Consider the following 23,511-nt stretch of genomic DNA (forward strand, 5'->3'; position numbering starts at 1 on the left):
AAATACAAATTAAGTTACAAATTTGGTATTTGTTCATACACGAAACAAACCTTCGGTCTTAACATTAGGATAGACTTACTATTGGAGGGAGGTAAGTCTCTACAACTGACTGGGAGTTTGCCACCTTATCCATTTCCGAATATATAGGGAAATTCTAAGAGAATGGACAATGAACCTAGGACCAAAGATATAAGCGGATCTATTGGTTTCCTCCCACTGGGTGTAGATACCATTCTACTGTTTACTCTTGTCCCTTGCAACTGGATCCACCTTCACCCCTCTTTTCCTTATTATCCAGAGGGGTGTGTTGCTACTGAAAAGTATATCATCAGCTAAGATAGCTTCACAGTATGGCTGACCATCTCACCTGCATCTAGTCCGTTCCAGCACATGACGGTACTCTCCTTCATATTGCCGTAGTTAAAGGAGTAGGAAGAAAGTAGTAAAGAAAAAAGACCAGTCATCCCATTCATTCTACTTTCATACCTTCATCTTAGACTAGACGCAAACGTGACCCGCCAGGGCACTGGATGAAAACTATATCACTTGTTGGGCCGCCACCACTGGACCCAAGGAAAAGGTGTCCAAGGATCTATGGGCAACATCTTTCAAATAAAATGAGGTGAAAGTTGTTTGACGCTTCCACACGCCAGCTTTCAGAATTTTATCCACAGACATGTTCTTCTTAAATGCCAGGGAAGCACTCACACCCCTGATGTCATGAGCTCTAGCTCCCACCTGGCTATCTGACCCTCTGTCTTCTGCAGTATAAGCATCTCTGATCGTCTCCCTTAGCCAAAATGATATTGTATTTTGGACACTTCCTTCTTGTTTCCGTCCTGTACTTACGAACAACCTCTGGCACCCCCGGCCCTGAGGCCTGCCTAGTCCTTGTTCTCTTAAGTACTCCCTTAGTGCCCTGACGGGGCACAGGAGCACTTTCAGCTTTGTCGTTGTCTACAAAGTCTGCCAAGGAAGGTATGGTAAAGGAGTCGAATCTGCCGTCTACTATTGTTGGATTTTGGGTCTTTGCCACGAATTCTGGGACAAACTCACACACCATTGATCTCCAACCTCTCGAGTGCTTTATGAGATATGAGAGGCCATGTAGCTCCCCCACCCTTTTGGTTGAAGCCAGGGCCAATAAGAAGACTGTCTTCAGGGTCAGGCTCCTTTCCGTGGACTGCCTTAGTGGTTCGTAGGGGGGTTTTGTCAGACTACTCAGTACCTTGGTCAGATCCCAATCTGGGGCTTTTAGCTCCTTTGGTGGGCATGACTGTTCAAAGCTCCTCATCAGCATGACCAACTCCCATGAAGACGATATGTCCACTCCTTTCATTCGTAAGACTGAGGCTAGAGCAGCCCTGTACCCCTTCACTGCAGATACAGACATATGTTTTTCTGTTCTGAGATATATCAGAAAGTCTGCTAACTGCTGAATAGTGGTACCGAGTGGAGACACGTTCCCTCTACGACACCAATCACAGTATGCTGACCACTTTCCTTGGTATAGTGTCGCAGATGATTTTCTGATATTACCTGCCATCTGAGTTGCTGCTTTCTGCGAAAAAAACCCTCGCTCTCGGAGGAGATACTTGACAGTCTCCACCCGTGAAGCGATAGGGACTTCACCGACTGGTGGTACCTCTCCACGTGAGGCTGACACAGAAGGTTGCTCCATGGAGGTAACTCTCTTGGCACATCTACTAGTTCCAGTAGGTCTGGAAACCACTCTGCTTTCGGCCATAACGGGGCTACCAGGGTCATCTTGAGGTTCTGAGACCGCATTACCCTGTTCAGAACCTGACGGATTAGACAAAATGGAGGAAATGCGTACACGTCCAGATTGTCCCAGGGGTGTTGTAGCGCATCTTCTGCTACTGCCTCTGCGTCCGGGACTACTGAACAATACACTTCCAACTTTTTGTTGTACCTGGTTGCGAATAGGTCTATGATCGGTCCTTCCCACAACATGAGCATCCTGTCCACTACCTGTTGGTAGGGAGGGACACTCCGTTCCCAGAATCTGATCCCTGCGGCTCAACTTGTCGGCCACTATGTTTCTTTTTCCCGGAATATACCTGGCCTTGATGTCTACCAGGTTCTCTATAGCCCACTGGTGAAGTTGAACTGTCATCACATGTAACTGCCGAGAAACTAGGCCTCCTTGCTTGTTTATATAAGCTACTACTGTGGTGTTGTCTGACATCAATACCACTGAGTGTCCCTTTACTCTCTCCCTGAATTCTTGTAGAGCCAGGAAAGCTGCTTTCAACTCCAGCACGTTTATATGGAGTTCTCTGTCCTTGCAACTCCATTTTGCCGACACCATCAACTCCTCCATATGCTCCCCTCCCCAGCCTTCTAGTGACGCATCGAGAACAGCAAGAGGTCTGGGGAGGATTGTTGAAGGGGGACACCCACTGTCAGATTGTCGTCGTCCACCCACCACAGCAAGTCTTTCCTCACTTCTGCCGACAAGGGATTTGCTCGTACGGGTGATCTACTGTTGGTGACCACAACTCCTTCATCCTCCCTTGTAGGGACCGAAGGTGTAGCCTTCCTTGTGGTACTAGCTTCTCCAGGGAGGTTAGGATTCCCAGCACCACCTGCCACTGTCTTGCTGGCTGTGTCTGCTTTCCCAGAAAGGCATTCACCACTTGTTTGCATTTCTCTACTCTTTGGTCTGTCGGGAATACTTTGGCTTGTGTTGTGTCTATCACCATTCCCAGATATTCCAAACGTTGACTTGGATCCAGCTGCGACTTCTGCTGATTCACCACAATACCTAGGCTGTGACAAAGCTGCAGGAGGGCCGCCCTGTCCCTGAGTAATTTCTCCCTGGACTTTGCTATCACCAGCCAATCGTCCAGATATCTTATTAGCCTGATCCCCTGAGCATGCGCCCACGCCGACACGAGGGTGAACACTCTTGTAAAAACTTGAGGAGACGTTGTCAATCCGAAGCACAGGACCTTGAACTCGAAAGCTTTCCCTGCAAGACTGAAGCGGAGAAATTTCCTTGAAGACTGATGGACTGGTATCTGAAAGTATGCGTCCTTTAGATCGACTGTCAGCATAAAGTCTCCGATTCTGACTGCTTGTAGAACCGTTTTCGGAGTTTCCATCTTGAAAACTGGTTTTCCTTATAAACAGATTCAGCGTTGACAGGTCTATTACTGTCCTCCACTCCCCGTTGGCTTTGGGTACCAGGAAAATCCTGCTGTAGAAGCCTTTTGTCGGACTGCATATTGTTGCACAGCTCCTTTTTCCATCATCTTCTTCACTTCGTCCTGCAGAATAGTGGCCTTCTGAGATTTGTGGGCATAAGTGACGTGGGGTAATGGTTGATCTGTCAGGGGCGGGGTTACCTCGAACGGAATCAAATACCCGATCCTGAGAACATCCACCACCCACTGCTCTGCCCCTAGTTCCTGCCACACCTTCCAGTGATTTGCCAGGCAACCCCCCACTGGTGTGGCCGAGTGATGGGAGGCGCCCATCCTATCTTCTTGAGCCTCTCCCTCTTCCCCTATTGCCCCTTCCTCCGTTGTTTCTATTGTGAAACAAGGGCCGATGAGTTATCCTCTTTGGGGAAGAGGGTCTTGTGACTCTATTAGGGATGCTATGTCTCACTGTCTTCTTTCGAGGCATCTGCTGTTGTCTTCCCTCCAAAGGAGTAGTTTGACTGTTAGAGGTTTTCCTAACTGCCTGTTGCACCAACCTATCGTTAGTGTCCATCCTTCTTCTATCTATCGCCTCTTCCAGTATGACCTCTGGCAACAGTAGTTGCGATTCCAAGATATCCCCATTCCTCATTGCTAACAGGGAATCCAAATCCACATTGCGGCTTAGTCTAGCCAATGCTGCATCTCTCCTTCATTTAGCAGGATATTTGCCCAAACATTGGCACTTACGTTTGTCAGGTACGCAATCGCCTTGGACCCTGACTGTAGTAATCTAATGAACAATGGTTCATCCACTACTTTCCTTGTTGCTTCCGAGGATGCAATTTTCGCCACTGCTGTTGACCAAAGGTCTAACCAGGACGCAGCCTGAAAGACAGAAGAAGCTGTTGCTTCTAACGTAGCAGCCTCTTGGTACGTCATCGAAGGGCACTCCATTTTAACCTGATCCAAGGTTAATCCAGGCCTTAACCTTACAACATTAGGGTTCATTTGTCTAGACAGCAAAGGGACCTTCGGTGTCGTATAATATTTCCTTTGCTTTATCATTGGAGGGGGAATAAATTTAAATGATCTATTAGATCTTAAGGAATTATCCCTCCCTGCAATCTTTGCGTTTTACGTGTTGGCAAGAACCGATTCCGCATGACTCGAACAAGGCAATTCATACGACACCTTGGTATCCCTCTTTAGGTCCAAACGCCATGTCAATTCCAGGAGGAAGCATACTGGCCGGTGTTTCTGTCTTCTCCGAAAGGCTATTGAATTGACGAATCAAATCAATAACCTCTGCATACGAGGCCAGAAACTCTTGGTTTTCTCCTTCCTCCGGCTCTAGTGTACCACTCTCCGTCACGAGAGATGTTGTCTCGCCTCTATCTTCTGACAGACGGCCCGGAATTCCACGGCCGCCTGCCCCCCTACAGCCGCGGTCTCTTTGATCTTTGCTGGCCGCTGTTGGCTCGATCCCAGATAGTCAGCAGGGGAACGAGAACGTCTCACTCTTTCTCTGCTCACGGATCTAGAGCGAGAATCTCGTCTAGATCTCCAAGATGAAGGCTCCCTTAAGACAGAGGTAAGTTCGTCTCTATTAGCATTGGCATCGTTTTCGAGCGTCGGCGAGCCCGGCCTCGGCCTTCTATCCAGACGGACACTGCCTTCCATGAACGTATCCGCCGAGGTTGCCAACTCTCTATTTTTCGTACTTTTAATAGGAGCCTTATCGTCCTTCGTACGTATTTTGAACGGCCTTACGGGCGAAACTGGGACCTGCATTCCATCCTCTGCTGCACCTTTCGCGCCAACGTCGATTTTACCAGAGGTATCGCAGTTTTTGCGATCCGAACTGGCAACTCCGCCTCGGCCGCTAGCTCGCCGGCCGTCACCTATCTCGCTTGTTCAGACTCTTGCGAACGGCTTCCGTTCTGCCAACCTTGTGCTTAACAGCCACTGATTTTCCGACCTTCTTGCTGACTTGGAAATGACAGTCTTGGTCCGAAGAAGAGGAAGAATTGATTCTTCTCCTCTTGGCCCGAGGATCCGCTAGGAACTCCCGAATCCTCCTCCAACGCTTGACTGGCGCTCGCCGTGACGTTATCGGACTTAGCGATGACGCCGAACTAGAGGAAGAAGACGAAGAAGGCGAATCACACTTTTTCTTTTTGTCTCTCTTATTCATTCTCTCCTCTATATCCTGTAATTTCTGCATTACAGTTTGCATTGACGGGTCAGAAGGCGTATTAGCGTCTGGGTACATCGAAAAAGGCCGAGAATCGGTCTGTGACGTCATCACGCCTGCCATCTCAGAGTGTGACGTATGTTGTCGAGTCATCCCTCTCGTAGGGAGAGACTGAGAGGTTTCTGCTGGCAACCGCACGTTTGCTGCCAAACTACCTCCCACGTTCTGCATCGCTGTAAATACTGGGTGGGATGGTGAAGCCGCGGCATTAATTCCATAAATTGCAAGCCCGGGGGATGAGGAACATTCAGCGCTGCCGGACCCTGCTGGAACCGTGACGTCATATAATGCGCAAGCAGACCATCCAAGGTTGGTACGCCTGGTAGGCCTAGCGCTGACCACGTACCATCCAACCTATGCGCTTGAGTAGCAGGAGCCTGGAACAAAGATGGCGGATCTCCCCCTCTACTTGCTGGGAACAAAGGAGAGTGCAAATTATTCATAAAATTACCCAAGGCCCCTCCTGACGTTTCCGATACAGAACCGCTAGAGAAACCGAAGGGGTATGAGACAATTCAAAAGCAGGTGGAGAAACATATGGAGCAGCCTGGTTTATTACCGATACAAAAGAAGCCGGTAAGGTTTGGTCATCCAAAGATGGCGTCACCCCCCCTTTCTTTTGTATTGGCTTTTCCCATAGAACTTCTTCCACTGTTCCACCGACCAACCGCGACAAACAGAACACGGATTAGTAACCGTACATACGTTTTCCCTGCACCTACTACACGTTGGATGAGGATCCGTCGACACCGAAGTTAGGAACCTAGAACAAGGGAAGCCACTGACTCCTGGGCATTTCCTTTGTCTCCTCTTCGAAGCGGTAGACGATCCCGATGTTGAGGCAAAATTCTCCATCATACCACGTATCCACTCTTACCACACACTGATCACACTTGGAGAAAGAAAAGGAATGAAAATAAAAAATGAAATGGATAAAGAACGGGCAAACTGAAAAACTGGCTTTTAAATGAGATAGACAGTAACACGTCTTATCTTAAAGGCGGTAGGAAAAATAACTGATGGGTCACAGGTAGCCGTGGGCATTCTGGGTATACATGCCCCGTGACCTGGTATAGATGCCATTAGTCCCTGGATCTCACAAGTGTAATTTTAATTCTACCGGTTTCCAGCTTGGCGCTAGTAAATCCTAATGTTAAGACCGAAGGTTTGTTTCGTGTATGAACAAAGGTGGTTTTGAGAAAAGCACTTTCACACCAATTAAAACTGTATAATGTTCACAACCAGGATACTACAGCCAATCAAAACCCACAATGCCACTGAATGCATCAATACCAACAGCACAATTTCTTGTTTAACTTTCAACCACACTAAAAAGCACTAAACTCAATAGAAACTAAGACAATCAAGTAAATTTCCACTTAGGCCTATAATATCCTACTGCAATAGGGAGAGCAATCACAATATTTGACACAATATATAAAGCACTTGCAATAAAGGAAAACTACAAATAAAAAATTACTCTGCATCTTGCATGCAAAGGCAGGTCCTTCTACAAGTTGACTACAACTGACTACAGAAATAATAGTAGTCGACCGCACACAAACAAAATTGATAAAAAAGGTGGAAAGAAATGACTTCCACATTTTATAGGGACAAAAAACTGACACATTTACCTTGTTCCCATAAAACTGTAGCAATAAACTGAAATGGGCTCCCAAACTCCATTTCAAAGAGACACTTAGGTCAACAGCAACACAAAAGAAGATAGCTCATTTGCAAGATTAAAACACCAATAAACACTCTCTCCCAGGGATGCTAACATTCCTTCCAACAGCTTTAACACCCTGTCTTAGGGAAAAACTCATGAGTAACCTACAAGAATGTAGGCTGAGAATCTGCAATCTCTAGCAAAATGCGACTATCAAGAAGTTTTGGCTAACTGGCAATCACACTAGCATGCACAAACAGAGCTCTTCATTAGTGGAGGGTAAGATCTTATCAACAATCATTACACTGAATGGCAGAAAACAACTTCCTTCTAAGCTAGAACTTTATACATAACAAAGAAATATGTTTAAGATACCCACTAACAGCTGTGGTTATTCCATAATTCACTGAATATACTTCAATCGTATGATGTAATCAATAGTTAAATACTACAGATCAAACAGGCAAGTTTACCTCAGCCAATCCATCAGAAAAGGTCAGCATATCTATATAAAAGGGAGAACTACAAATGCAACTCAGTGTAAGCTTAGAAACTTTATCATTTCGAGAAGTTATTATTATAACTGCACCATTAGTAGAGTAACTAAACCAGACTACGGAGCCATATTTCCTTACCATAAATGGTCAAGGAACATGGTAGTCAACAATTTGTAGATAGGGTGATCAGCAGGAAAATGAATAATCTTCCAATACCAGTAAATTGGCAATTCCAATGCATAAAAATCAGAAATAAATTGCCAAAGATGACTTCCAAATATATCCTTCTAGGGTACTTGAATCATTTAACAGCAAGTTGTAACTCTTTTAAAACCAATAAATCCAGAAATGCTATACATATCTCACTACCGACAGAAAAAGATCACATTTCAGTATCAAGGTTGCTAAAATAACTGGAAAAATCTCAAAATCTCAAAATGGTAACCTTCCCCATGCATAACAAACTCACAAAATACACAAACTTCACATTAAATGATTCTATATAAGCACTTCATACGCCTATGATACATCTTGCATCATAAACATGACTACCACAGTTGATGTGGCTATATAGTTTTCCAACACCTTGCAGCATTTCTCTTATGCTCTTATGATGTGGCACAAAGTTAAAAAATAGAGCACCAGTAAATGCTCATAAGGTAATCCTTTTTTCTCTAAATGGCACCTAAAGATATAACCAACATGGTAACAGCCACTGTGATAAAATATAAGAAATATGCACTTGTGTCTCAAAACATACAAAAAATATACCCCATGATGTAGCACATCCCTTGGGAATAAGCAGTCATAATAATTAATACTTCAACTTGCAAAGACCTCATACAGCTCAAAAGCTGGACACTCATTTTCTGGCAAAGCCTCCAGTTCTACAAGTACAGAATCTACTGACAGTGAACTGCTCTCCAAAGTGCATTCATCTTGTAAAATACATGAGCTTTCATACCTGTTCTTCATAGCCTGTGCTGCATACAGCTGCCATTTGAAGAGTGACAGGGGCTGGAAGGTGACTGTCAAGTCTAGCATTTTTGTAGTGGCATTGATTGATCGATAATCTTTCACAAGATTCCAGTATGTATTCAAAAAGGTAATAGGCTTGTATCTGAAAAAAGAAACAAATAGGGTAATAGGCTTGTATCTGAAAATAGCAACAAATAGGGTATCATAAGAACATTTGATGTGAACAAATCATACTACTTTGACCTACAATTCACATTGAAATCATGAACCTAAGGGATCAATCTCATGAGGGTTTAGTTAGTTGCTGGTGGACACCAAAGGGAGTTGTAAAGAACCTTTACTACTGTCTACTGTGTGGCAATTGCTATACACTCTAGGTTAAGTGCTTTGCACAAGTAAAATAGGTTTCTTCACTGTTTAAAATTACTACTCAATCTTATTGTACTTTTACAGTAGTTTACTCCCAACAACCTCCCTTTCCAGAAATGTCTCTAGGATTATTTCGACTTATGATTATTTTTTTATGAAACCATCATTTCTAAAATGAAGGACAGCTAAGTTATACGTACTTCTAGAATCAAACAATAACAAAATTTCACGAATACTGTACGCACTAGTATATTAAATTTGAAAAATTCTAAAGGGTAATAATTAAGATCAATACTAATGTACCTGTCCATAAAACTTACAAAATGAAGTTATGTAAAGTAGAAAAAAAAAATGTTCTAAAGGAAAAAGTATGAAGAATGACACATTATCATACAAAAGTTGGTATCTTTGACAACGAACCTCAAAAGGCAACTTAGAGGAACCTCTTACCTGTCACCTGCTGGTGTGAATTCTAGGTACTCATCCAAAGGTGCTGGTACCATTCCTCTTGTCCACTGAGTAAAATCATGGACAATGTTTACAGTGATATTTGGGTGCCAATGAGATACTATTTCTTCTGTTAAAGTCTCTGCCTTCTGCAAGTTAAATATAAAATTCTTAAGTTATATTCAAGAAAATACAGTAGCCCATCAACTTATTAGATATTCTGGGAAGCCTGGCCTTTAAATAAGTAACAAAGATACTACAGAATTGTCTACCTTTGAACTCTCAAGATAACACTATGCTGAGTACTAGTTCTAGCCTAAAATAAAGAGTATTTTATATTTTCAATTCAATTCAAATTATTTATCTTTAAAATTCATCATGTCTAAATATGTAGTCAAGCAATAACAACCAAACTACTGACACTAATAATGAAAAAGTGTTTGCTAAGTTTAAGAGTTCCTGAAAAATGATTTTCTTATCCTACTTGTAAAACAATACCATTTTTAATGCCTGTACTGTACCCATCTAGAGAGATTACAGATAGAATTTAAAAAAAAAGAAAACTTTAAATATCTCACACTATCTTCTTGAAGCTGTGGCACAAAATCTCCTAAAACTATGGAAACTACAATAAATCTGATAAAATAAAGTAGCACTTCAAATACATTTAATGAAAGGCATTAAAAAATACAAAAATAATTTCATAAATTCCTGTTTCCATTTCATTCATTTTTACCTACCACACTCCCTGAATGAAAAGACTTATGAATGGATCTTCCACACACAAATCATACAGCAATTAAAAAGTCCTCTGTATGAGTGACATTCTACTCATTTTACACAGATCACTTCAACTTTAACAGTATTCATTCAATTTCAACTAATATTTCAAATCTAAGCCAAAACATCAGAATTTTATTCTCCATTTACACTTAAAAGAAAATAGCCTGACAATCACTGGCTTCAAACTCTACATCAAATAATGATAAGAATTTTTTCTTTCATCAGAATCTTTGAATCAGTAATATATTTCTCATCAAATCTTACCAGACGTTCCTCTTCTGATAATTGTGTCTCCCCAGTCAGAAGATTTGAGGTCTTCCTGTAACGACGCCTTTTGTACTTGTTTAGTCTTTGAGTGCTATGAGTGGTTAACTTACGGTTATATCGGCCCTCATCAGCTTCTGGGTCCGGAGAGAAACCAGTTTTCACAAAATATGCATGAATATATAATGAACCATTGTTGCGTAAATTCTGAAAAATAAAACAGTGACTTCAGTCGCAGGTATACCTATCACGAGGAAGTAAAATTGGCAAGACCCATGGTCATGAATGGAATACTTTCAAATTTTAGAATTTTAATTTATTTTTTGTTTACCAGTAAATTTGTATCACTGTTTCACTGATGTATACTTTTTTTAGTTATTGCTGGTCAAAATCAAGTATAAATTTTCAAGATAGCAACATATACACAAAAGAAATGTTTTTACCTATACTGTATAGAACTGAAAGTTGTAAGACACACAAAAGCCCTACTACCGAAAAGCTAATAAAATATGACACATTTTTTAAGTAATTTCTATTTTTCCTAACTAAACCAACCTGTGGTCCTCTACATTAAGAATTACTTTCAGTGAAGCTGGAAACAGCTGTTCAACTTTTGAAGGTGGTTAGGCAGTTAACTACCATCCCCCTTACCGGATGTAAACAATCTGATTTGCCTTTCGGCCCAGACTTCAGATTGAGGGGTGGCATGAGTTGGGCATGAAATGTAATGTAAAGGACCTCAGGTTTGTATACTTATGAAAAATACAAATTACTTAAAAAATTTGTGATTTGTTCCTAAATGATATACAAACCATCGGTCCTTTACATTAGGAAGACTCGCTGGTTGGGGGGAAGAATCTGAGTGATTCTCTGAACTGACTGGAGTTTGCCACACCTGGGTTACTTTTCCTGGTCAACTGAGTGAGGAAAAGGACAGCGCCTCTTGACATATTGATTGGAGTAGTATAAGAACTGCAAGATCAATTGTCAGACTTCTGAGCTTTTTTATTGAGTGAGGGAATTGTAATCTTATACGAAAAAAGGCTGAGATGAATCTAAAAAGTCAATGACAGTAGGCATAGGGTTTGTCTTATTGTCAGGGTCTCCTTCCTCCCCTTGCCAGAGAAATGAGCAGGTTTGGTTCTATAAATCTAAGATAAAAAACTGGAACAGGTGCTTGTTGTGTCAACTTACCTGCATCGGCTGCCTGTTCCAGCATGTGTAAGCTCAAATCCACTCTTTGCCTGAAGGAAGAGAAGAAGGACGACGAGGAAGGGGAGGAGGACGAGGAAGGAGGAGGAGGAGGAGGAGGAGAGGTCAGTTGCTCACGCAATCACTCTCACTTCCATAACAGAACACCTTAGGCAAAATGCTGCGCCAACGAACACTCAGATACTGATCTTGGAGTAGGAACACCCACTGGTACAACACTAGGCCGTTCTAAAGATTTTCTAGAGGAGGAAGAACAGCAACTGGATGAAGGAGGCTTTTTTGGAGCACACTGTCCTTCCCCAACAGGAGCTTCCTAGGAAAAACTCGGAACTGTCGCAGAAACTACAAGATGGGCGTTGCTAAGTAAGGAGATTACAAGTCTTCTTGGAAGGCATGGGAGAAAGCGAATCTTTCCTCACGCGTCAATTCAACAGACAAGATTCATCAGCAAAGCACCATTTGCGCCTGGGCAGCGATTCCTCTAAGCTAGACACTCGACGAAAAACAAGACACTTCCTTAGAGACCACACCGACCTCCCTTGGGCTATCAGCATGACTCCTCCCAGGTGCAGGGGAGTATGACAGGGACCTTTGCAAAAACATTCATCAATTTTACTTACCTTATCCATGAAAACTTTAAGATTAGCTCCAATTTGCTCCGAGCCCTGTAACATCATAGAAAGTTTCTGGTCTACTTGCAATTCAAGGCTGGCAACGGGATCAGGTACCGGTGCAAGGGAGCCATGGTTAGAATCATGTTGTAAAGCTTCAGACAAGGGAACAGGTGTGACAGGAGGAGGATGAGACAGACACATCAATGTCAGCCTGACTAGCTAAGGACTGCCTACCAGTAGCTCTAACACCAGCTTTCCACTTTTAATTTCTATCAAGCTTTTTTATACAAGTCTTTAAAGCCCTCCACACCTTATCACCCAATTCTCTCATTTGTTTTAAGTTAATTGCAGTGAACAATTTTGACCTCTACAACTAATGCAAACTGAATGCGGGTCATAAGTTTTGATGAGCCTAGTATTGCAGCCTTTGCGGCAATACCTTACGCTTTGTGTATACAGTAGGACCTCGATAATCGTGGGGGATAGGGCCCAGAACCCCCCGTGATAAGTAAATACCCGTGTTATCCTGGTACCCCCCTAAAAATTGCTTTAAACTGCCTACTTTAATAATTAACCCACCCAAGACCACTATTTCAATGTTTATAACTGACTACTTTAGTTCAAGCACTAAATATGTCTTCAAACTATCACTTTAAACTAAATTCAAGACAGTTTCAAAGTTATTCTTTCCTATTTTCAATTTCCCCTTCATCATATTAGCAAACAAAAGTATATTACCTAACAATTCCTTTCTATTTTCATGATTTGGCTGCTGCACCAAACTAAAAGTACATAGTATATCTATTTTGTGAATGAACATGTTTATGATAAACATGATTTACTGTAAAGATTACAGCACCCAACTATAATATTAATGTATAAACAGCAAAATACAGCAATAAAAATCTATTTTTGTCTTTTGTTTACGTTTAGAATCAGCTGATGGACGTTTATTACCGAAAGAATTATTTTGGAAAACAATTTAGTTCGTAAAAGAAACGAATTTACTAATGGAATCATTATTACTTTTAACTTTGCACATAATAGATATTATGATACAGTAATTCTATTTCATTTTGAGAGAGAGAGAGAGAGAGAGAGAGAGAGAGAGAGAGAGAGAGAGAGAGACGAGATTGAGAAGAGAGAGAGCGAGAGAGAGAGGAGCGGCGAGGAGAGAGAGAGAGAGGAGAGAGAGATAGAGAGAGAGAGAGAGGCTTGGGATGAGAGTAACTGTTGAATAGCTTGAGAGAGCAGCTTAGGACGAGAGCTTAGCTCGAGAATAACAATGAAATTTGTATTTTAAATATTTTTTTGGTGATAAGAAATGAAACATGGATAGTGATGAGATATTCTCTTGTATACTGTTATAATGTGATAACCATTGAGTCAACTATAAAAGTTGTATTGAAGCACAGTTTCGTAAATCAAAGAAAGAATAAAAATATGGCAACACATGTACCTACAAATGTCGGGGACCATTTTGTTCTTTTATTACAATAATAATAGATCAGTATTATAGTTTTTTTTCTGTAAGTAATGAGAGAGAGAGAGAGAGAGAGAGAGAGAGAGAGAGCGAGAGAGAGAGAGATGAAGAGTGAGGAAAAGAACGAGAGAGGATGAGAGAGATTTTTGCCCTATTTACATTTCATAGTGATTTGCAAAATGAGTGTATCCTAAAAATGCATTTAGTCATGAAAAGAAGAAGAAAACACAGTAATTAGTGAATCTTGCTCTATGATAAAATTCATGTTTTCCTTAATTTTCCGGGATATACGTAGCATTTGGGCTCCACAAAAAAAGTAAGTAAAGTGATTTATGACAGAATTTAGAGGATACTTACGTAAAAAATACATTGGTAGTTTGTAGAACGGTGTAACCACTATCACATTGTGTAAAAATAATATGTATGTTGGTCATACGTATTTTTTTCATGAATGACCATACATTTATGATAAAAAAATAGTTACTGTACTGCTTAGAGTACCATACTGTAATATTAATGTTATCACATCAAAATAAAGTAATCATTGCATGCTGTAAACATGTAAAATGTATTTTTGTCTTTTGAAAAATGCATTCCCTAAGGAATAATTCCTTGAAGAGGCTTTTTATTATGAAGATATGCCAATAAAATATAAGATATGCGTTTTATTATGAATATATGACAATAATATATAAGGTAAAAACGGTTTTATTACGTTTACGATTCGTCGCCGATCGCAAACAACAATACGATAATCTATGACAATTATCGTTTGTTAGACTGCAGTGTTCAGAGAAGTTGATTACATTATACCAAAACAATAATGAAGTTCAAATTGAAAATTAATGTTTTCCTAAATGTTATTACTACTGTAATTACACTACTACTATTAACATTTCTAAAAGGTTAAGAATGACAAAGGTGCTGTGAAGTGTAACTCAATGTTTACATTTCTGCTGGCTGCTCAACTACAAGTTGATGTCAATGATGTGGAATTATTCTATGAGTAGGCTATATATTATGAAGATATGCCAATAATATATAAGGTGAGAATGGTTTTATTACCTTTATTGTCAGTTAATATCATGATGTGAATCTGTTCATGCTGCGATTCATACCAGGGATATAGACTGACAAGTGGTCCAAGGAAAAACCTGTGATTGCTGATCCGCGACTAAGCGAGGCCCCACTGTACTAGAATCGGAAATGCCGGCTTCTTACGAAACAAAGCCTAGCCTAGGTTTAGACAAAAGCAAGACAAAATTGAAATACAGTCAGTCCCCGGTTATTAGTGATCAGGTTTTATTGCGTTTGTCTAGTGCCATGAAATCGGCAATTTATGGCGCCATAACGTGCCAAGTTCTCATTATCAGCGCCTTAACATACCTAACAGAGGTGCCATAAGCCCCATAAATTGCCAAGTTTCAGTTAATGGCAGTTTTTCCTTATCGGCACCCCTGCCGATAACCAGGGACTGCCTGTACTGGGTTCCTATATAGCTAATCAATGCCAAAGCAGCTACCAAAGGTAAGAGTACTTCACCAAATATCAGAGACATTGATTGAGAAGATTCTATCCGCTTAATTCTGCAGCTGCTATTAATCCAATGTTACAATTGTCAGTGGCAGAAAACAACTATCTTGTTTACTGGGTTAAATCCATTCTTCTCCGGTAGTGGTAGAAGGTAGTTACTGCATAACCACCTTGTTCAAGAGTTTTAACAGCAGTGTTCCAGCTTCGCCGTAAGCATACTACATATTCCTATTGTAAGGACTGAGGGTTTGTGTATTCAGTAGGAATAAACAAGATATAGTGTATAAAAAAAAATCCCACTGGGAAAAAGAGCCTAACGACAGTCAGGCAAAGAGCTCACGCAAACACATATGCATCGCATGATGGCTGAAATCATACTGGAATGTTTACATCCAGGCAGGCAGGGTATTCTCGCCTACTGGATGGTAATTACTGCCCAACCACCTTGTTCAACATTTTGACAGCAGTTTTCCAGCTCCGCCGGAAGTAATTGCTAATTTAAACCGACAGACGGTTTGTATATTGTGTGGAACAATTAGGAAATTATAAATGAAATGTTAGTAAATTAATTAAATAAAATCTTACCTCCGATGTGGGAAATGTAATGGAGTGTGAGTAAGTGCCATCACCATCTGGCCCACTTGTCCAGTCCCCATAAATCAAATCTTCTTTGAGCCATACTAAAGCATCAGGATTTCTGAAATCTGAAAAGAACTCTGACTCTGAAATATATACATAAAGGTCTAGACTGTCTCCATCTTGGAACAAGTTGAGAGCTGGAACACGACCACTTGGATCAGGTTGGCCTTCTGCTGTACCCTGTGGCCCTGTAGGTTGCTGGGGACGCCTGTAAAATCCAAGAAAATGAAATATGACACAAACAAAGAATTTGTATTTTTCTAAGCATACAAAACCAGAGCATTTTATATAGGTGTATTCATCACTGTGATCTGGAATTGGTCACTAAAACTTGGTAAAAAGATTCTAAACTGGTGGTTGGAGGGTGAGCAAGCCCAAGAACCTCAGTGTCAACCCTACTTAAGAGAGACATAGCACCAAGGAGAAAGGAGTGGATGATGGTCAATGGTGTCAAATGGGAATCCTTTCTCCTGACAAGACACTCAAATTCTTCACTTTCCCTCTTATTTATTGCCAAACATGACATTTTTTATAATAAAATATAGTTTTGCATATACTTACCCAGTAATTACATAACTATTAGTTTTCCATGTACAGCAGCCTAAATTCAAATTTTGCAGGTATCACTTCAATTGCTCAGTGAAGGTATACAGTGCCACCCCCTAATGGCAACACAGTGGACCCCCCGTATTCGCGTTCTCTGGATTCGCGGACTTCTCTCGGGAACATTACCCTGCATTATTCGCGGGAAATTCGCATATTCACAGTATTTTTCAATGAGAAATATCCACAAATTTTTTTTTTTTATCAATTTCATCATAAAATGCACTTTTTGTGATAAAGCTAGTAAAAAAAACTGCGTATAAAAATTTTTAGTGGGTTTTTCTTGAGTTTTAACTAACAAAATAGGAGGTTTTAAGCATTTTTATAGGAGTTCCAACTATTCATGGGAGGGGTCTGGTACGCATCCCCCGCGAATACGGGGGGACCACCGTATTTGGAATGACTTAGCTAACCACCTCATTCTGTTTTATGCATAATGTCCATCAGAGGGGAGGAATGGGGGCTCTGAGCATGTAATTATGTACTGGGTAAGTCTATACAAAAATGACATTATTATGATAAAATAATGTTTTTATATACATACAGTCCAGTCCCGAAATAGGCCTGTTTCATTTGTGCGATTCCCCTTTTATGTGGCTGCAAAGCCATTCAAAGTCTGCGAGTCATGCGCCGCAAACATATCAAATCTATTGTCTTTTCAAGTATTTCAGTTGGGGTTGGGGGGAGGGGGGTTGGGGGGGGGAAGGGGGGGTGTGGAGAGAAAGATTTTCTGCTCGGCCATTAGCTAAGACAGAAGGCTCCACTTCAAGCACTTGTGACGTCATAGCGTAGTGTTTACGAATGATCGGTATCACCATCATCGCCATACGTATTATTCAGATCTGCAAAAGTGTATTCTGATCATCAAATCACCACAGGTATTATTAAGTTCTGCTCAGCCATTAGATAAGACAGAAGGCTCATCCCCATGCATTTGTGATGTCATAGCGCAGTGTATGAATGATCAGTATCATCATCATCACCATACGTATTATTCAGATCTGCGAAGTGTATTCTGATCATCTACATCATGTATGCATCTGCCTAGAAGTCGAAGAGGAAAACCTATTTTCTCGAAACTAAAAAGCTCGTCCTTAAGTTAAAGACAAAGGAAAGAGCAAATTCCATTCTGGCAGCAATCAACAACTTGAAATCTGTCATTGCTGAACTTGAAGTAAGAATTTTTTTTGTCTAGGTTAACTTGTTTTGACTAACTTTTGGCATTTGATCAGTTTTTTTTCTCTACTGTTGAAATAGATTTTGATGAAAATGTGACTGTAAAGCTTTTCAGTAAGTGTCACTGACTAAATACAGACCAGACAAATCAACACAATTCACTGCAACAATATAAAAACACCAACCAAGCATTAAAAATAAGACTGGAGGGCAGTCCAAGCATCAAATGTCCCCAGGCTCCTCTGGAACTCAACACCTGATAGCAGGTGAAGATATACTAAAGAGATAGGAAGAACGGCTTCCTACCCTTCCTCACCGAACACCCTGCCAGCCACGGACAACGGCCCTAAAGCTACAATTATCGAATAACACTTCTACAACTTTCAGAATAGGTTGCAAACACTGATCTATACTTCCAGTATGAAGCTTATAAAAATGATATTGTTAAACTACAATAAAGTTTTGTACATACTTACCTGGCAGATATATACTTAGCTATAGTCTCCGACGTTCCGACAGAATTTCAAATCTCGCGGCACACGCACAGGTAGGTCAGGTGGTCTACCTTACCCGCCGCTGGGTGGCGGGCGTATGAACCAATCTATCTCTCCAGCCAGATTTTTTTCTTTCACCTGTCTCCTGAGGGGAGGCTGGGTGGGCCATTAGACGTATATATCTGCCAGGTAAGTATGTACAAAACTTTATTGTAGTTTAACAATATCATTTTTGTACATGAACTTCCCTGCCAGATATATACTTAGCTGATTGGCACCCTTGGTGGAGGGTAAGAGACAGCTAAAGTAATAAGGAGAGATAAGAAACAACTGATGTTGTAGGATATAAATAACCTTGGTTCTTACCTGTTCAGGCAGAAGACTTCATTGATACTGTCTCTGAGTCTGCGTTGCCTGGAGAGCTACAGCTAGGACGTGACCTGATGCTGAAAGACTCTTGGATCTACCACTGGGCTATATGATCCCCTTGTGTGGTAGAATCCAAGTCGGATCCTGTTAAAGGGAGTTCGTCCCTATCTTAACAGGTCCTAACCACTACTACTGCAAGGAGCCACACTCATCAGACCACCTAACCAAACTACTAAAGATTAGTATTACGACCTAAAGAGATGCCTTCATGCATCCTCTTTAAGGCAACCAACAACAACAAATACAAGGGGAAAAAATTTATACTACTAAACCAGGAATGAGTTCCAGCTCCCTGCCCCAGCACTGAATCCGCAGATACGTACGGGCCCAAGGCGAAGCATTTTTCGTAAGGGATTCTCACAGCACGTAGGTAGTGGTTCGCGAACACGGACTGACATCTCCAGAATGTTGTCTCCATCAGATTTCGCACGGACATATTCTTGTTGAAAGCAAGAGAAGTTGCTATGGCTCTTACTTCGTGTGCTTTCACTTTAAGAAGCCTAAGATGTTCTTCTCTGCAGGATCCGTGTGCTTCTTTGATGAGGCTTCTCAAGAAGAAGGACAATGCGTTCTTCGACAATGGACGAGTAGGCTCTTTTACTGAACACCACAGGACCTCTCGGTTGGCTTTCAGTTGCTCTTTTCTTCTAAGGTAGTATTTCACCATTCTCACTGGGCAAAGAGTTCTCTCGGGTTCTTCTCCTACCAAAGAAGATAACCCACGAATCTCGAAGTTCTTGGGCCATGGACTTGATGGGTTATTTTTTTATTGTTTTTTTTGATCTTGCTCAATTACTTTGCAAGAAAACCAGGAAGGAAAGAGCAAATGAGAGAGTCCTCCTTAAAACCCACATTACCATCAATCGCCTGAAGCTCACTCACTCTTTCTGGCGGAAGCTAGAGCCATAAAAAACAGTCTTTTCCTGGTAAGGTCTCTGAATGAGGCTGAATTAGGGGGGTTCAAACCTAGAGGACCCAAGGAATTGAAGGACTACATCCAAATTCCAGCTAGGTGTCTTAGGAGACTGCATTTTCGTTGTATCAAAAGACCTAATAAGGTCCTGTAGGTCCTTATCTTCCGATAAATTGAGGCCCCTGTGCCTGAAGACATTCGCCAACATACTACGATAGCCTTTAATCGTCGAAACGACTAAGCCATAAACATTCTTGTCTTAAGAATAAAAAGAAGTCTGCAATTTGATTCACAGAGGTACTGGAAGAGGAAACGTTATTCCTCTTGCACCATCTTCTGAAGACATCCCACTTCGACTGGTACACTCGTAACGTGGAAGACCTCCTCGCTCTAGCGATTGCCTTAGCAGCTGCTGACGAAAAGCCTTTCGCTCTGACCAGTTTCTGGACAGTCTGAAGCCAGTCAGACTGAGAGCGGGGAGGTTTTTGTGGTACCTGTCGAAGTGGGGCTGTCTGAGTAGATCGCTCCTTAGAGGAAGCGATCTTGGAAAATCCACTAGCCATTCCAGCACCTCTGTGAACCAATCTTGTGCTGGCCAAAAGGGAGCTATCAAAGTCATCCTCGCGGAATCTGACTCTGCGAAACTTTTTTTAAAGTCAACCCCAGAATCTTGAAGGGGGGAAACGCGTATACATCGAGTCCTTTCCAATCGAGTAGGAGAGCGTCTATCCCTATTGCTCCTGGATCCGAGATGGGCGAGCAATACAGACCCAGTCTTTTGTTCTTTGAAGTTGCAAACAGGTCTAAGAGAGGCCTGCCCCACAACTTCCAAAGGCTCTGGCAAACATCTTGGTGCAGAGTCCACTCTGTGGGAAGGACCATGATCTTTCTGCTGAGGAGATCTGCCCTTACATTCCTTTCTCCCTGCACGAATCTGGTGAGAAGTTTTATCCCCCTTTCTTCTGTCCACAGAAGAAGATCTCTTGCTGTTTCGTACAGAGAGAAGGAATGCGTCCCCCCCTGTTTCCTGATGTATGCCAGAGCCGTTGTGTTGTCCGAGTTTATTTGCACAACTGCTCCTGTCACATCTGACTCGAACTCCTTCAGAGCAAGCCACACGGCTATTAGTTCTTTCCTGTTGATGTGCCAGGAAGACTGGTCCCCCACCCAGGTTCCTGACACCTCCTTGGTTCCCAGAGTCGCCCCCCAACCTGTTTCAGACGCATCGGAGAACAACACCAGGCTGGGGTTCTGGGATTGAAGAGGCAATCCCTGCGAGAACTTGTTGGGATCCGCCCACCATGCTAACTCCTTCTTGATTTGATGAGAAATTGACAGGGAGAACTTCAAATCCTGAGAAGGACGACTCCAATTCCGATGAAGAAAGAATTGGAGCGGTCTCAGGTGCAACCTTCCTAGGGAAACAAATTGCTCCAGTGAGGAGAGCGTCCCCAGCAGACTCATCCACTCCCTCACTGTGCATACTTCTTTCCCTAAGAAGGTTGTTACTTTTTCGAGTCCCCGGGCTATCCTCTCCTGTGACAGAAAAGCCCGAAAACTCACAGAGTTCATCTGGATCCCCAGATAAACGCACTCTTGAGCGGGAATCAGACTTGACTTCTGCAGATTGACCAGAAGTCCTAAGGAATAAGTCAAATCCAGGGTTTTCTTCAAGTCCTTCAGACAACGATCTCTGGAATTGGCTCTTATAAGCCAATCGTCGAGATAGAGCGAAATCCTCACCCCTTCTAGGTGAAGCCATTGTGCCACATTCCTCATGATGGCCGTAAAGACTTGGGGGCCGTGGAGAGGCAAAACACAGGGCCCTGAATTGGAAGATTCTTCCCCCCATCATGAATCTTAGAAACTTCCTCGAGGAAGGATGGATTGGTACGTGGAAGTAAGCGTCCTGTAAGTCCAAGGACACCATCCAGTCCCCTGGACGGAGTGCTGCTAACACCGAGGCAGTGGTCTCCATCGTGAACTTCTTCTTTTCGACGAAGAAGTTCAGGGCGCTTACGTCCAACACCGGTCTCCATCCCCCTGAGGATTTCGAAACTAGGAACAGGCGGTTGTAAAAGCCTGCCGAAAGATGATCTGCCACTAGTTCGATCGCCTCCTTTTCCAGCATCTGATCTACCGCTATAGCTGGTTCACTTAAGGTAGATTCTTGGTGAGCCCTATGCCTACGTAGACGTTCGTTTTGGTGGCCGCTGATTGGCTGGGGAGCTGCCTACCTCTCGGTACCAGCCAATCACCGGCCGCTAAACAAACGTCTCGTAAGCATAGGGCTCATCCAAGAATCTACCTTAAGTGAATAAGCTATAGTCGGAGGGCTTGATTCATGATGGGGTCCCTGTATCTGGCCGTCAACTCCCTCGGGGTATTCGTCAAGGGAGGCCTCGAAGAGAACGGGATGAGATAGCCCTTCCTCAAAAATTGACAGGGTCCAGGCATCTGCGTCTTTCTGGGCCCAGATTTCTGCAAACTGTAAAAGCCTGGCGCCTACAGTTGTCTGAAGGACTTGAGTCTTACTTGGGAGGTTTGATTGACTTCGTAAAAGTCCTCCCTCTTCTATTTGGTTTCTAACCTCTGAACGAAGAGGATCTAGAGGTAGAAGCCCCTCGAAAGGGTTCCTGAGAGGTCGGCTTAGCTTTCTTCGTCTTAGTCTGGAAGGTAGGGCGCGGCTTCCTTGCAGACTGCGCTAGAAGGTCCTGCGTAGCTTTGGCAGAGAGAGCCTTCGAAATGTCTTGAACCAGGTGTTTAGGAAACAGCTGCGTAGAGAGAGGGGCAAAAACAAAAAGCAAAGACGATCTCTGAGCATGTGAGACAGACTTTGTTAAAAATGAGCAAAATACTGATCTTTTCTTCAAGACCCCTGCTCCAAACAGTGAAGCTATTTCGCTGGCCCCATCCCTCACCGATTTATCCATACAGGATAAGACACAATTCAAATCCTCCGGAGAAAACGTGTCCGGTCCTTGAGTTTTTCTTGGTGGCTAGGACCTTCCCGAGGGACCAATCGAGAAAGTTGAAAACTTCCAAGACTCTAAAATGCCTTTTAGAATGTGATCTATTTCATTCATTGCCCACATAGTTTTGGCCGAATTCAAAGCTGATCTTCTAGTGGCGTCTACTAGTGCCGAAAAATCTGCGTCAGCTGAAGACGGAAGGCCCAGTCCCAAGGGTTCTCCTGTCTCATACCAAAATCCTGTCCGTCCTGAAAGCTTCGACGGAGGGAAGGCAAACATAGTTTTCCCCGCTTCTTCTTTAGTACGCATCCATGAACCGAAACTCTTGAGCGCTTTCTTCATAGAAAGAGTCGGTTTCATTCTCACACACGAAGATCCTTTCGTTGCTTTCGCTGTGGAGAACAACGAGTGTGGAGAAGGAGGAGCAGTAGGGCTCAAAGACTCTCCGAACTCCTGAAGGAGAAGCTCTGTGAGCTTCTTGTACGAAGAAACTGTTGCCGATGTATTAGTTTCTTCCTCAGAGGCTTCCTGGTCTTCTTGAAGAGGAGAACGAGGATGAGGATCCTTATGAGAATCCTAGATGATTTCCCTGCAGGGGTACGTGCGATGAAGGAGACAAACGTCTTGAATGAGGAGAAGATTCCAAAGTAGAGAGGCGTACAGAGACGACGAGTCGTAAAAGAAGGACGCTTATCCGAAAATTCTTGTCTAATCTCGCATTCCTTCCTAAACGAAGACAAACTCTTAACAGCAAAAGAGGAAGGACTCCTTTCCCTAGAAAGACCACGTCTATCCCTAGGGAAACTACGAGAGGGAGAGCGCCTACTAAAATCCTGGCGCCGATCGTGAGGAGAGCGGCTACTAGGCGCCGAGCGCCTATCTGTCACAGGGCGCTTAGGGGAATCCTGGCGCCTACCAAGCGGCGAAACGTTGCTTAAAAATAGGGCGCCTATCAGGAGCAGGGTGCTTGAGAGGCTCTTGATGCCTACGAAGCGGAGAGCGGCTGCTATGC

The 23,511-nt window shown here is 42.6% G+C and overlaps 1 protein-coding gene across 1 annotated transcript in view; it reads right to left on the reverse strand.

Moving 5' to 3' along the window:
* LOC135210166 (putative lipid scramblase CLPTM1) overlaps nt 1-23,511 on the reverse strand; it is a 94,519-nt gene that overhangs the window by 65,781 nt on the left and 5,227 nt on the right. The window contains exons 2-5 of the mRNA XM_064242992.1: nt 15,859-16,120; nt 10,432-10,638; nt 9,388-9,533; nt 8,555-8,710 (exon numbers count right to left, since the gene is read on the reverse strand). Coding sequence (XP_064099062.1) covers nt 8,555-8,710; nt 9,388-9,533; nt 10,432-10,638; nt 15,859-16,120 — 771 coding nt within the window. The remainder of the gene's footprint in view (nt 1-8,554; nt 8,711-9,387; nt 9,534-10,431; nt 10,639-15,858; nt 16,121-23,511) is intronic.

The sequence above is a fragment of the Macrobrachium nipponense genome, chromosome 39 (assembly GCF_015104395.2).
Source record: "Macrobrachium nipponense isolate FS-2020 chromosome 39, ASM1510439v2, whole genome shotgun sequence".
Lineage (NCBI taxonomy): Eukaryota > Metazoa > Arthropoda > Malacostraca > Decapoda > Palaemonidae > Macrobrachium > Macrobrachium nipponense.